The sequence below is a fragment of the Copadichromis virginalis genome, linkage group LG22 (genome assembly GCF_057382275.1).
Source record: "Copadichromis virginalis isolate Kocher_CV1m ecotype Utaka linkage group LG22, C_Virginalis_male_GT1.1, whole genome shotgun sequence".
NCBI lineage: Eukaryota > Metazoa > Chordata > Actinopteri > Cichliformes > Cichlidae > Copadichromis > Copadichromis virginalis.
In genome coordinates this window covers 1,925,463-1,937,919 of record NC_140638.1, presented here as the reverse complement: position 1 = coordinate 1,937,919, position 12,457 = coordinate 1,925,463, and the positions used below count along the sequence as shown (strand labels likewise).

The following is a 12,457-nucleotide window of genomic DNA, read 5'->3' as shown; positions in this document are numbered from 1 at the left end:
ATATTAGGAGCTTTATACTGAACACAGGTAACCATGAGCCTGGCTGCTCTAACCTTTCTCCTCATGCTTCAAGTTTCTGTCTCCTCCACTGTTTGCCTGTTCACCTCCTCTGTGCTACACTGAACCAATACTAATCTGTTAAAGGTGTTAAAGGATGGGCTCAGACTGACTCGAGTCTCCGAGCATCAAACTTCATAAGAGAAAAATAAAGATGTTACCTTTGATGATTCTGGCTCCACGTCTGCGTCCTGTAAACAGACGTAACACAGACTGTCAGTGATGATGGATGAACTCAGTGGTTTGTTCTACATGCAGATGTGTCTGAGTGGAGACGGTGGAGGAAACGAGCTGCACACTATCAGCAAACATCAATCATTTCTGTTCTGCACAGAAAAACTACATTTATGTCCCAGAGGGCTCAAAGTTATTGGATCAGAAGCTGCAGACAGGAAAGTCTGACATCATGTCACATGACTGTGACCTTTGACCCCCTCATGGAGTCCTAATAGAATACTAAGTGAAGTGTTTGAAGGCTGACAGACTGGAGCAGCTGATATTCAACATTTCTTACATTCATTTCAATGATTTTCTTCATGTGTTTCAAATGTGATGATCAGTAACAGAGCTCCATGTCATCACTGTCTGAGACCAGGACAGTTTCATTTTTACAGGATACAAAGACAAACATTTTAGCTCCACTCAGCAATAATTACACACAACAGCACACTGGACTTACCAAGACAGCCTTTTTTATACAAGATCACACAGGCAACAACAGCAACAAGAGCAACCAGAGCCAAGACTCCTCCCACTGCAGCAGCGATCGGAGGTCCACATCCAGGTTCCGGTGGAAGGTCATTGACGTCTGAAACACAGACACAAGCTTCAGGTTGAGGTCACTGTCAGTTATTTGCTGCTGTTTGTTACTGAGATGTAGATTTGAAGCCACAGTCATGATGGAGTCAGTGATCTGACAGCAGTGATGTGGAGCAGCAACAGGAGGTCAGTGAGAGGGGACGGCACTGACACTGTTCATATCTGCAACTATTCAGTGATGCTCTGGAGGAGATCGCTGCTCTGCTTCTTCAGGGCTGCAGAGCTGGGCTACATGTGACATGCTAGCTTAGTTCTAGATGGACTGACATGGATCTGACCTCAGGACTGTGATCAGGACAGAATGATGCAGATCTGCTGGACACAGAGGAGCTCCAGGCTCTGACTGAAGAAACAGAGTTATGATCAACAACAGAGGCAATAAATAAAGTTTCTTACCCCAAGTCTTTGTAACATCCACACCAGTCGCCTCATGAAAGACTTCACAGCTGAACTTTGACAGGTCAGACTTCAAAATCTCCACATGGTCTCGACTCTGGAAGGTCTCATCGTCATTTGGAAGAACTCCTGAGCTCGTCAGGCCGTCGTCTGCAGTCAGAACACGTCCGTTCCTTCTGATCCTCACGATGATGTCTTTGAGGTAGAAGCCTGTGGCGAGGCAGGTCAGGATGAGGTTTGTCTCCACTTTGGCCTTCTTTGCAAACACAAACACCTCAGGTGGAGCTGGAAGCAGGAAATGGAAAACTGTGTCACCACATTTGATACGTGATTATATGAATGTGGTTTATCTCTGAAATATTAAAGCAGTGTATGAAATTGAATGTCTTATATGCTGTAGCTGCTAAAAGCCACACTACAGCAAAAAATATGTTAACCTCAGAGAGACTGCAAAGACACACTGGTTGGGAATTGAGTTGCATTTTTTTTGTCTGAGATCAAGTCCAAGTAGTTGCAGTGACCAACAGTGCAGTGTCACCCAGAGGTCGAGCATGCAGCACCTTCAGCCTCCAAGTGAACAATTTTTCATCGAAAGACAACTGCACAGGTCACATGATGGGCCACAACCTGTGTCAGTCTGACTTGGACCAACTGAAATCAGGAGGATTTATCATTCTGAAATCCAACAGTCTGTGAGATGATGCAATCACAAATATTTAAATGTAAAGAAACTGGTTTGATCCAAAGATGGTGACCATCACAGTCCTGTGAGCATCCAAGGTCAAAGTTCAGTCTGACAAGTACCTCAGTATTAACACTGATAACAGTTTTAGATGTTGGTCTGTTTTTCTGTTCTAGAAAGTTCAGTCAGATGGCCCAACAGCATGATGTGGAAATCTGTCAATGGCAGGAAAATTAAGGTTACTAAAAGTGGTGCAACCAGCAAGCTGATCATTGTCCTCAATGCCTTTATGAACAGTGTGTGTTACAGCAAGCAAGGAGGAGTTGATCCAACATGAACTGTGACCTTCTGACAGCAGACACGGAGCTCCACACTGTGAGTTTGGAAGCTTTAAGAATTCATTTGTGCCTCATTCAATTCAATTCAATTCAATTTTATTTATATAGCGCCAAATCACAACATAAGTCGCCTCAAGGCGCTTCATAGATACAGAGAAAAACCCAACAATCATATGACCCCCTATGAGCAGCACTTTGGCGACAGTGGGAAGGAAAAACTCCCTTCTAACAGGAAGAAACCTCCGGCAGAACCAGGCTCAGGGAGGGGCGGGGCCATCTGCTGTGATTGGTTGGGGTGAGAGAAGGAAGACAGGATAAAGACATGCTGTGGAAGAGAGACAGAGGTTAATAACAGATATGATTCAATGCAGAGAGGTCTGTTAATACATAGTGAGTGAGAAAGGTGACTGGAAAGGAAAAACTCAATGCATCATGGGAATCCCCGGCAGCCTACGTCTATTGCAGCATAACTAAGGGAGGATTCAGGGTCACCTGGTCCAGCCCTAACTATATGCTTTAGCAAAAAGGAAAGTTTGAAGCCTAATCTTGAAAGTAGAGATAGTGTCTGTCTCCTGAATCCAAACTGGAAGCTGGTTCCACAGAAGAGGGGCCTGAAAACTGAAGGCTCTGCCTCCCATTCTACTTTTAAATACTCTAGGAACAACAAGTAGGCCTGCAGAGCGAGAGCGAAGTGCTCTAATAGGGTGATATGGTACTACAAGGTCATTAAGATAAGATGGGGCCTGATTATTTAAGACCTTGTATGTGAGGAGCAGGATTTTGAATTCAATTCTGGATTTAACAGGAAGCCAATGAAGGGAAGCCAAAACAGGAGAAATCTGCTCTCTCTTTCTAGTCCCTGTCAGGACTCTTGCTGCAGCATTTTGGATTAACTGAAGGCTTTTCAGTGAGTTTTTTGGACATCCTGATAATAATACAATACAATACAATCTTTATTTATAGAGCACATTTAAAAACCAAGGGCATGCCAAAGTGCTTTACATAAAACAATAAAACAATGAAACAATTAACACTATATCATCAGGGTCATATAAGTGTGGGATTATGTTCACAGATAAAAACCACTAATAAGAATAAACTATAGCACATAGCTATAGCAAAGTAAAACTATACCATCAAACACGGTAGTAGAGAACATAGACAACGCAAGACAACACAAGACAAACAGAAAAATTAATAGAATAACTCACTGCAAACAGGCCAGGATTTAACTGGTAGAAAAAGCAAGTTCAAACAGATATGTTTTAAGCCGTGATTTAAAAGATTGAATAGAATCAGACGCCCGGATGCCAATCGGAAGATTGTTCCACAGCTCAGGTGCAGCTAGAGCAAACGCTCGATCACCTCTAGACTTCAAACGAGATCTGGGCTGAACCAACAATAACTGTGAGGATGATCTTAAAGCCCTCGCAGGAGCATATGAGTTTAGGAGTTCCTTAAGATAGCTTGGTCCTGTGTTATTAGTAATTTTAAAAGTAAGCAACAGAATTTTAAATTGAATACGAAATTTCACAGGCAACCAGTGCAGATCAGCAAGGACGGGAGTGATGTGAGCAAACTTCTTAGTTTTAGTTAGAATGCGTGCAGCGGCATTCTGGACTGTCTGTAATCTATGTAGAAGGGTAGAGTGGAGACCACAATAAAGTGAATTACAATAATCTAGCCTTGACGTTACAAAGGCATGGATGAGCTTTTCCAGGTCATTGTGCGGGATATAGTGTTTGGTCTTAGAAATAAGGCGAAGTTGGTAAAAACTGGATCTGACGACAGCAGACACTTGTTTATCAAGTTTAAATGAGCTGTCAAGTAGCACACCCAAATTCCTAACAGTGTCAGAAAAGGAACTAGTGAGAAAACCAAAAGCATCACGGAGTTTGGCACGAAGAGCATCACTACCAAAGATCACAATTTCAGTTTTCTTATCATTAAGGATAAGAGTATTTGCCAGAAGCCATTGCTTGACCTCACACATGCACTCTCGAAAGCTATTCAAGGACAGAGCTAGATCATCATTTAACTCAAAATAGATCTGGATGTCATCGGCATAATAATGAAAAACAATATGATACTTTTCAAAAATAGCACTTAAAGGAAGCATATATAATGAGAACAGGGTAGGGCCTAACACAGATCCCCGGGGGACACCACAGCAAACAGGTACAGCGGAAGAAGAGGAGGTGGCCAAGTGAACCGAAGAGAGCCGGTTGGAGAGGTAAGATTTAAACCAATCCAAGACAGCGCCCTTGATGCCTACAGTGTGCTCTAGTCTCGCCAATAGTATGTTATGGTCAACCATGTCAAATGCCGATGAAAGATCCAATAGCACTAGGACAGAGGGGCGTCCATTGTCAGCCATTAGTAAAAGGTCATTAAAAACTCGGAGCAGCGCTGATTCAGTGCTGTGATGTTGTTTGTAGTGATGGGACGTTCTGTATCGAGGCTTCGGAGCGTGTGTCGAGTAATGGAGGGGGCGTTTCCGCGAAGCGCGTATCGAGGCTTGCTTCATTTATGGGAGGAGCTGAAAATGATGACGTCCGAAGCCTCGCTGCCCGGCTGTACCACGTGACTGGTTCATGAAGTGGTTCGAACTTTGCCGCGAGATATGACAGCGATATAAACCCCTCAGACTTCATTCAAAAATGTGGGTGTTTGATGGAGAGTTGCGGTTAGTGAGAGTTTGGAGACCGTTTGGAGGTTTATGAGAGTGAGGAGAGAAAGTCAGGAGAGAATGGAGCCAGCTAAGAAGAGGAGGATGTCCTCCCCTGTGTGGGAACATTTTGATCTTATTCCTCCCAACAAGGTATGTAAATTTCTACAGAAGATGTATTTTCATGATACTGATGGTGCAATACAATTTATGTTGAGCTGTCTTGACTTTTGTACAAGGTGAAGTGTTTTCTATGTGCCAGGGAGCTGGGATATAACAACAACACCTCATCCATGCTTAGGCACTACAGAGCTTTGCATGAGAATAAGGGGGACACCGATTGTGGAGCAAGACCAGGTGAGCCATCAAATGCAATGATAATATAGCATGCTGTAATGTTACTAAATGATATAACAATATTATACAACTGTTATAAGTTACGTGTGTGATATTTATATTTGTGCTTTATCTTTATTGTCTTTCCTCAGGAGAACAATCTCAAATAGATGAAGACCTGGTCAGCATGGTGATTGAGGACTCCCAGCCATTTAGCATTGTGGAGGACAAAGGATTCAAAAGATTTGTTAAATCATTAAATCCCAGCTATGTTCTCCCCACTAAAAAGGTCATAAAAGCAGTGAAAATTTAGTTTTTACAGAATAAAATGTGAACAGGCAGGACTGAGGCTCAAAGCCTCAGTGTGTAGCTGTCCATACCTCAACGTTACAAAAGCACAACCACTGTCCACACCCCAACCACACCTCACCTCACAGTAAATGATCATTTCCATTTCAAGCATTTCCAAATAATCATTTCCCATACTGCCACTATAAATATACACAGTATACTGCCATCACTACAATATACATGTTTTACACACTCCTTTTGTTGTTGACATTTACAGGCTGTGTGCAAAATGCCACACTCTTCAAATTCATGCCAGCTATTATTTTTACGTCCAGTAGGTGTCCTGCTAGAGCAAATGAAGCTTCATGAAGCTTCGCGTTGGGGTGAACCAATTGGATGAAAAGCTTCAGTGCTTCATGGGGCTTCATCTGCCCATCACTAGTTGTTTGTAGGCCGATTGAAATTTATCATTAATGTTATTCTCATCCAGGTAGGTCTGAAGTTGAAGCAGAACTACCTTTTCAAGAATTTTGGCCACGAAGGGAAGCTTAGAAATCGGCCTATAGTTGGCATAATCATTATAATCAAGGTTACTTTTTTTAAGAACAGGTTGGATTATAGCATGTTTAAAAGCTGATGGTACATAGCCGGAAAGCAAGGAAGAGTTCAATATGGACAATAGACAAGGTCCAATTGCACTAAAACAATAGATGTAGATAATGAATTACAGTCGTCCAGCCTGGAAGTAATAAATGCATGAACTAGTTTTTCAGCGTCACTCTGAGACAGGATATTTCTAACTTTAGAGATGTTGCACAAATGGAAGAAAGCAGTCTTACATATTTGTTTAATATGTGCGTTGAAGGACATGTCCTGGTCAAAAATGACTCCAAGGTTCCTCACAGCGTTACTGGAGGCCAAGGTAATGCCATCCAGGGTAAGACTCTGGTTAGATACCATATTTCTAAGATTTTCAGGGCCGAGTACAATAACCTCAGTTTGATCTAAATTAAGAAGCAGAAAGTTAGTGGCCATCCAGGTCTTTATGTCTTTAAGACATTCCTGCAGTTTAACTCATTGGTGTGTGTTATCTGGCTTCATGGACAGATAGCGCTGGGTGTCATCAGCATAGCAGTGTAAATGTATGCTATGTCTTCTAATGATGCTGCCTAAGGGAAGCATGTATAATGTAAACAGAATTGGTCCTAGCACTGAACCCTGTGGAACTCCATAATTAGCCTCAGTGTGTGAAGAGGACTCTCCATTTACATGCACAAACTGGAGTCTATTAGATTGATATGATACAAACCACTGCAGCACAGTACCTGTAATACCTACAGCATGTTCTAATCGCTCTAATAGGATATTATGGTCGACAGTATCGAACGCTGCACTGAGGTCTAGCAGGACAAGCACAGAGATGAGTCCACTGTCAGAGGCCATAAGAAGATCATTTGTAACCTTCACTAAAGCTGTTTCTGTGCTGTGATGAGCTCTGAAACCTGACTGAAACTCTTCAAATAAACCATTCCTCTGCAGATGATCTGTTAGCTGTTTGACAACTACTCTTTCAAGGATGTTTGATATGAAAGGAAGGTTAGAGATTGGCCTATAATTAGCTAAGACTGCTGGGTCTAGAGATGCTTTTTGAGTAAAGGTTTAACTACAGCCAGCTTGAAGGCCTGTGGTACATAGCTGATTATTAGAGATAGGTTGATCATATTTAAGATCGAAGAATTAATTAATGGCAGGACTTCTTTGAGCAGTTTTGTAGGAATGGGGTCTAAAAGACACGTTGATGGTTTGGAGGAAGTAATTATTGAAGTTAACTCAGAAAGATCAATTGGAGAAAAAGAGTCTAACTTAACATCAATGGTACTAAGAGTAGCTGTAGATAATATTACATCTGTGGGATGATTATTGGTAATTTTTTCTCTAATGATAAAAATTTTATTTGTGAAGAAGTTCATGAAGTCATTACTGGTTAACGTTAAAGGGATGGTTGGCTCAAAAGAGCTCTGACTGTTTGTCAGCCTGGCTACAGTGCTGAAGAGAAACCTAGGGTTGTTCTTATTTTCTTCAATCAGTGATGAATAGTAAGATGTTCTGGCTTTGTGGAGGGCTTTCTTATAAAGCAGCAAACTATTTCTCCAGGCTAAATGATGATCCTCTAGATTTGTGACACGCCATTTCCTCTCCAGATTACGAGTCATCTGCTTTAGGCTACGTGTTTGAGAATTATACCACGGAGTCAGGTACTTCTGATTAGAGACCTTAGTTTTCACAGGAGCTACAGTATCCAGAGTCGTACGTAGTGAGGAGGTGAAATTATTAACAAGATAATCGACCTCTGTTGGGGTAGCGTTCAGATAGCTGCTTTGCTCTGTGTTGGTACAGGGCATTGAAGATGATAACAGTGGGTGGATTATATTCTTAAACTTAGTTACAGCACTTTCAGAAAGACATCTACTGTGATGAAGTCTACTCTCCACCGCTGTGTAATCAATTATTGTAAATGTAAATGTTATCAGGAAATGATCAGACAGCAGAGGGTTTTCAGGAAACACTGTTAAATGTTCAGTTTCTATGCCATATGTTAAAACAAGATCTAGAGTGTGATTAAAGTGGTGGGTGGGTTCTTTTACATTTTGAGAGAAACCAATTGAGTCTAAAAACAGATTAAATGCCATGTTGAGGCTGTCATTTTTAGCATCTACATGAATGTTAAAATCACCCACAATAATTATTTTATCTGAGCTCAGAACTAAATTAGATATAAAGTCTGAGAAATCAGACAGAAACTCTGTGTAAGGCCCAGGTGGACGATAGAAGATAACAAGTAAGACTGGTTTCTGAGTTTCACAGCTGGGGTGGACGATGTTAAGCATCAGGCTTTCAAATGAATTAAAAGTCTGTCTGGGTCTTTGGTTGATTAATAGGCTGGTGTGAAAAATTGCTGCCACACCGCCCCTCGGCCTGTGCTTCGAGATTTCTGGTAGTTAGAATGACTCGGGGGTGTTGATTCATTTAAACTAACATAATCATCCTGCTGCAACCAGGTTTCTGTAAGGCAGAGTAAATCGATTTGTTGATCAATTATTAAGTCATGTACTAGCAGAGACTTGGAGAAGAGAGACCTAATATTTAATAATCCACATTTCACTGTTTTACTCTTTGGTTCAGATGTGGATACTGTATTGTTCTTTCTTTGTGATTGTTTATGTTTAAGTTGTTTGTTGCTGGTTTTTAGTTTGTTTTTTGTCTGTTTGGAAGCTGACACAGTCTCTATGGAGATGGGTTTTTGGGGGGGTAGCAGGAGGAGAGAAGCTGCAGAGAGGTGTGTAAGACTGCAGCTCTGCTTCCTGGTCCCAACTCTGGATAGTCATATTTTGGGGGGTTTAATAAATTTGTCCATATTTCTAGAAATGAGAGCTGCTCCATCCAAAGTGGGATGGATGCCGTCTCTCCTAACAAGACCAGGTTTCCTCCAGAAGGTTTGCCAATTATCTATGAAGCCCACATCGTTTCTGGGACACCACTCAGACAGCCAGCAATTTAAGGAGAACATGCGGCTAAACATGTCACTCCTGGTCTGATTGGGGAGGGGACCAGAGAAAACTACAGAGTCCCACATTGTTTTGGCAAAGTTGCACACCGATTCAATATTGATTTTAGTGACCTCCGATTGGCGTAACCGGGTGTCATTACTGCCGACGTGAATTATGATCTTACTGAATTTACGTTTACCCTTAGCCAGCAGTTTTAAATTTCCTTCAATGTCGCCTGCTCTGGCCCCTGGAAGACAATTGACTATGGTTGCCGGTGTCTCTAGCTTCACATGTCTGAGAACAGAATCACCAATTACCAGAGTTTGACCCCCGGCGGGTGTGTCGCCGAGTGGGGAAAAACGGTTAGACACATGAACGGGTTGGTGGTGTACCTGGGGCTTCTGTTTAGGACTATGCTTCCTCCTCACCGTCACCCAGCCGCCCTCTTTCCCCAGCTGCTTGGGGTCTGCCGGGGAACAGCTAGCGGGGCCTACGCTATCTTCGGCTGCACCAGCTACAGGGGCCTGGTTAGCTACAGGTGAATGAAGGGTGCGAAGCAGAGTCTCCAATTCAGTAATCCTGGCCTCCAGAGCTGCAAATATGCTACATTTGTTACAGATATCATTACTGCTAAAGGAGGCCGAGGAGTAACTAAACATCTGACACAATGAGCAAGAAAGTGCAGGAGGGACAGGTGAAGTAGCCATGGTGCTAACGAGTCGGCTACGAGCTAAGCTAAGCTAGCGAGACAGTACAGAGACAGTGAGTGAATACTTTGGCTATAAATTAGGTAGTGAGTACACAGAAAGTGTGCTTCGGATGAAGCACGTGAAGATTATACTATGAAAGAAGAATGTATTTAAAAGTTGTTAATTAAATTGCTAAGCAAATAAGCTACTCAGAAACACCACTGTGTTTGAGCAGGAACAGGAAGTGATACTCTACCACAGAGCGAGCGAACACCAAGTGACAGCGCCACTTGGTGTGGTGGCGCCATTCAGTCAATGCTCTGAATATCAGGACATCACAGAGTCATTGCAACATAAGTTATTCTACATTTAATGTTCATTTTTATCAATGTGCTCCATTTTATCCTATAATCAATAATATAATTTATGACTATTAAAATAATAATTTCCTTATACTGGAATTGGTTCAAAGTTTGTAAATCCAAGTGTATAAATTGAGTTATTTTTCCTGAAATGGCCTGTTTTATTATGTTGGCTGCTTTATCCTGAATCGGTGAGAGGAAGCAGAGTGATCGGGGATAAGAGACCTGATGGTGAAGGTTTCCACGTTTACTGTCCCACACACCAGAATTAATTTAAAAACGTTTTTTTTAATGTCATACATACATTTCTTTTTGAGCTGCTGTTGTTCATAATCCAAGAACTTGCTCAGCCAATCGATGCACTCGTTCTCCAGGTATCCCTTGGTGTACTCTATCAGCACCTGGACCCTGTCCCACTTCCTCTTGGTTAGTTCTGCCTCCTGAATCTGAGCGACCCAGACTCCATATTTATCATCGAAGGACAGGAAGTAGTTTCCATCGTAGGCGTACATGTCCACGCCTCGGACAAACCTGAGCGTGCCGTCAGGCTGCGTCTCACCCTCACAGCCGTGCATCCACTGAAGAACGTGGAGGTCTGGAAGCAGGAGGGTGAAATAAGGAAGAACAAACAAAGGACAAGGAAATGAAGATTTAGAGGAGACGAGATGAGGAAGCAGGAACAACTTGTTCCTGACCTGAGGAACCTGATCTCAAATGGAAGCATTTTTCAATTAAAATGTTATTTTGTTGATGTCATGCAGGTCCTTCAGCTTTCGAGGGTCTGACCTGAGTCATTCTGCCTCATTTGCTCCATCAGGATGCCGATGTTGACCTTGAACCACTGCTGCTTGCTCTTGCGGGACTGTGTGCCTCTATCCCAGTAATCAGCAGGTAAACGCTCTCTCATCCACTCCTGTCTGGGAACCTTTGCCTGATTCTCGCTGTCAAAGTAGTCGACCATCCTGCCGTCCAGCAAACCCATGGCTGTGAACTGGTGGATGCCCGGGAGGCCGACAGGTTTGGAGAACGCCGTGTAGATGTAATGGAGGGAGTGAGTGTCTGAAAGTCACACAGGAGGGAAAACACAGGAGCAGGATGGATGAGCTCTGATGTTTTTACTGGGCAGGTATGTTTGCAGATCCATGGATCAGAAGCTCTGGCCCTTTGCTATTTCAGTCATGAACAATCAGTGAGCAGCAGTAAATAATCAGCTGTGTTATTTCTGTCACAGTTTGCAACTGAACGATTTTTCTGTTCTTGCTTCTTTCAAACTGTGCAGGTCAGAAATAAATCTTGTCCTTGTATTTGTAAATGGAGTCCAGGCTGGGAGGGAGGACAGATGCTTAATTTTGATCACCTTTCTGCTTGTGTTTCTTAACTGTAACTTGCCTTTGTTCATTAAAACAGAGAAGTGTAGAATATTCCTGAAACATGAGGGGGAAACACAGAGACCTCCTGAGAAGCAGTGAGAGCTCCTCAGCAGCACAGATGTGATCTGTTTGTCATTTAATGAGGACAGAGCACGGTGCTGTCCTCTGCACAGATCTCTTTAACCCTGCAGAGAGCTGTGATCAGGGTTAAGCGCCATTTTAAAAACATCCGGTATCAACTTCCTAAACCTTCTCTCTGACACATAATTTGCAACATTAAACCGGAAGTAAGACTGAAACTAATGAATAACCTCAACATTTAAACAAACATACCTAAAAGTAGGCTTAGCTGAAAATAAATGCATAACAACTTAACAAGTTCAACTCAATTTTTAAACGACGCTACATTTTACTTCCGATTTGAGCCCGTCACACGAACAAGTGTAAAAACACTAAAACTCACCGCTGTTTACCGTCAGTCCTGTCCCCACAAGGAACAAAACCGAGATCACGAACATTTTAATCCAAATTAAGTCATCTTGTCCGGAATAAACTCAGATTTATTCCCCTCCGTTGCACCGAATATTCCTCTCCGTGTCTGCTCCTCTCTGCTTCCTTGTTCTGAGTTGAGTGATGGATTCAGGGACCGCGGGTAAACTAAAGATGCATTCATCTTCATTTATTTAAATGTGTCATCTGTGATGCTTGTGAAGTTATCTCAAACACACTCTGTCAATGTTTAAAAATGTCGCGAGTTTACCTGGTGATATCCTCATGCGCGACGCGCTCGCGAAAACACTAAACCAGGGGTCAGCAACCTTTAACACCCAAAGAGCCATTTGGAGCCGGTTTCCACGCAAAAGAAAACACTGGGAGCCTCAAATACTTTGTGACATCTAAA

The 12,457-nt window shown here is 42.5% G+C and overlaps 1 protein-coding gene and 1 long non-coding RNA gene across 6 annotated transcripts in view; one reads left to right on the top strand and one right to left on the bottom strand.

Annotated features, from left to right (window-relative positions):
- The window catches only part of LOC146682356 (class I histocompatibility antigen, F10 alpha chain-like), a 28,887-nt gene extending 16,707 nt beyond the window's left edge, over positions 1-12,180 (bottom strand). For all 5 annotated transcript variants that reach the window (XR_014917413.1, XM_085445587.1, XM_085445586.1 and 2 more), the window contains exons 1-6: positions 12,020-12,180; positions 10,973-11,245; positions 10,491-10,781; positions 1,273-1,557; positions 737-865; positions 219-248 (exon numbers count right to left, since the gene is read on the bottom strand). Coding sequence is in view for 4 of the 5 variants with exons in the window: in XM_085445587.1 (XP_085301713.1) it covers positions 219-248; positions 737-865; positions 1,273-1,557; positions 10,491-10,781; positions 10,973-11,245; positions 12,020-12,074 (1,063 nt within the window). In the remaining variant the exon portion in view is untranslated. The remainder of the gene's footprint in view (positions 1-218; positions 249-736; positions 866-1,272; positions 1,558-10,490; positions 10,782-10,972; positions 11,246-12,019) is intronic.
- On the top strand, positions 4,748-5,975 carry LOC146682357 (uncharacterized). Its single transcript, XR_014917414.1, has 3 exons — positions 4,748-5,113; positions 5,200-5,317; positions 5,449-5,975. It is a non-coding gene; the product is annotated as an uncharacterized LOC146682357 (long non-coding RNA).
- Positions 12,181-12,457: the final 277 nt, after the last annotated feature.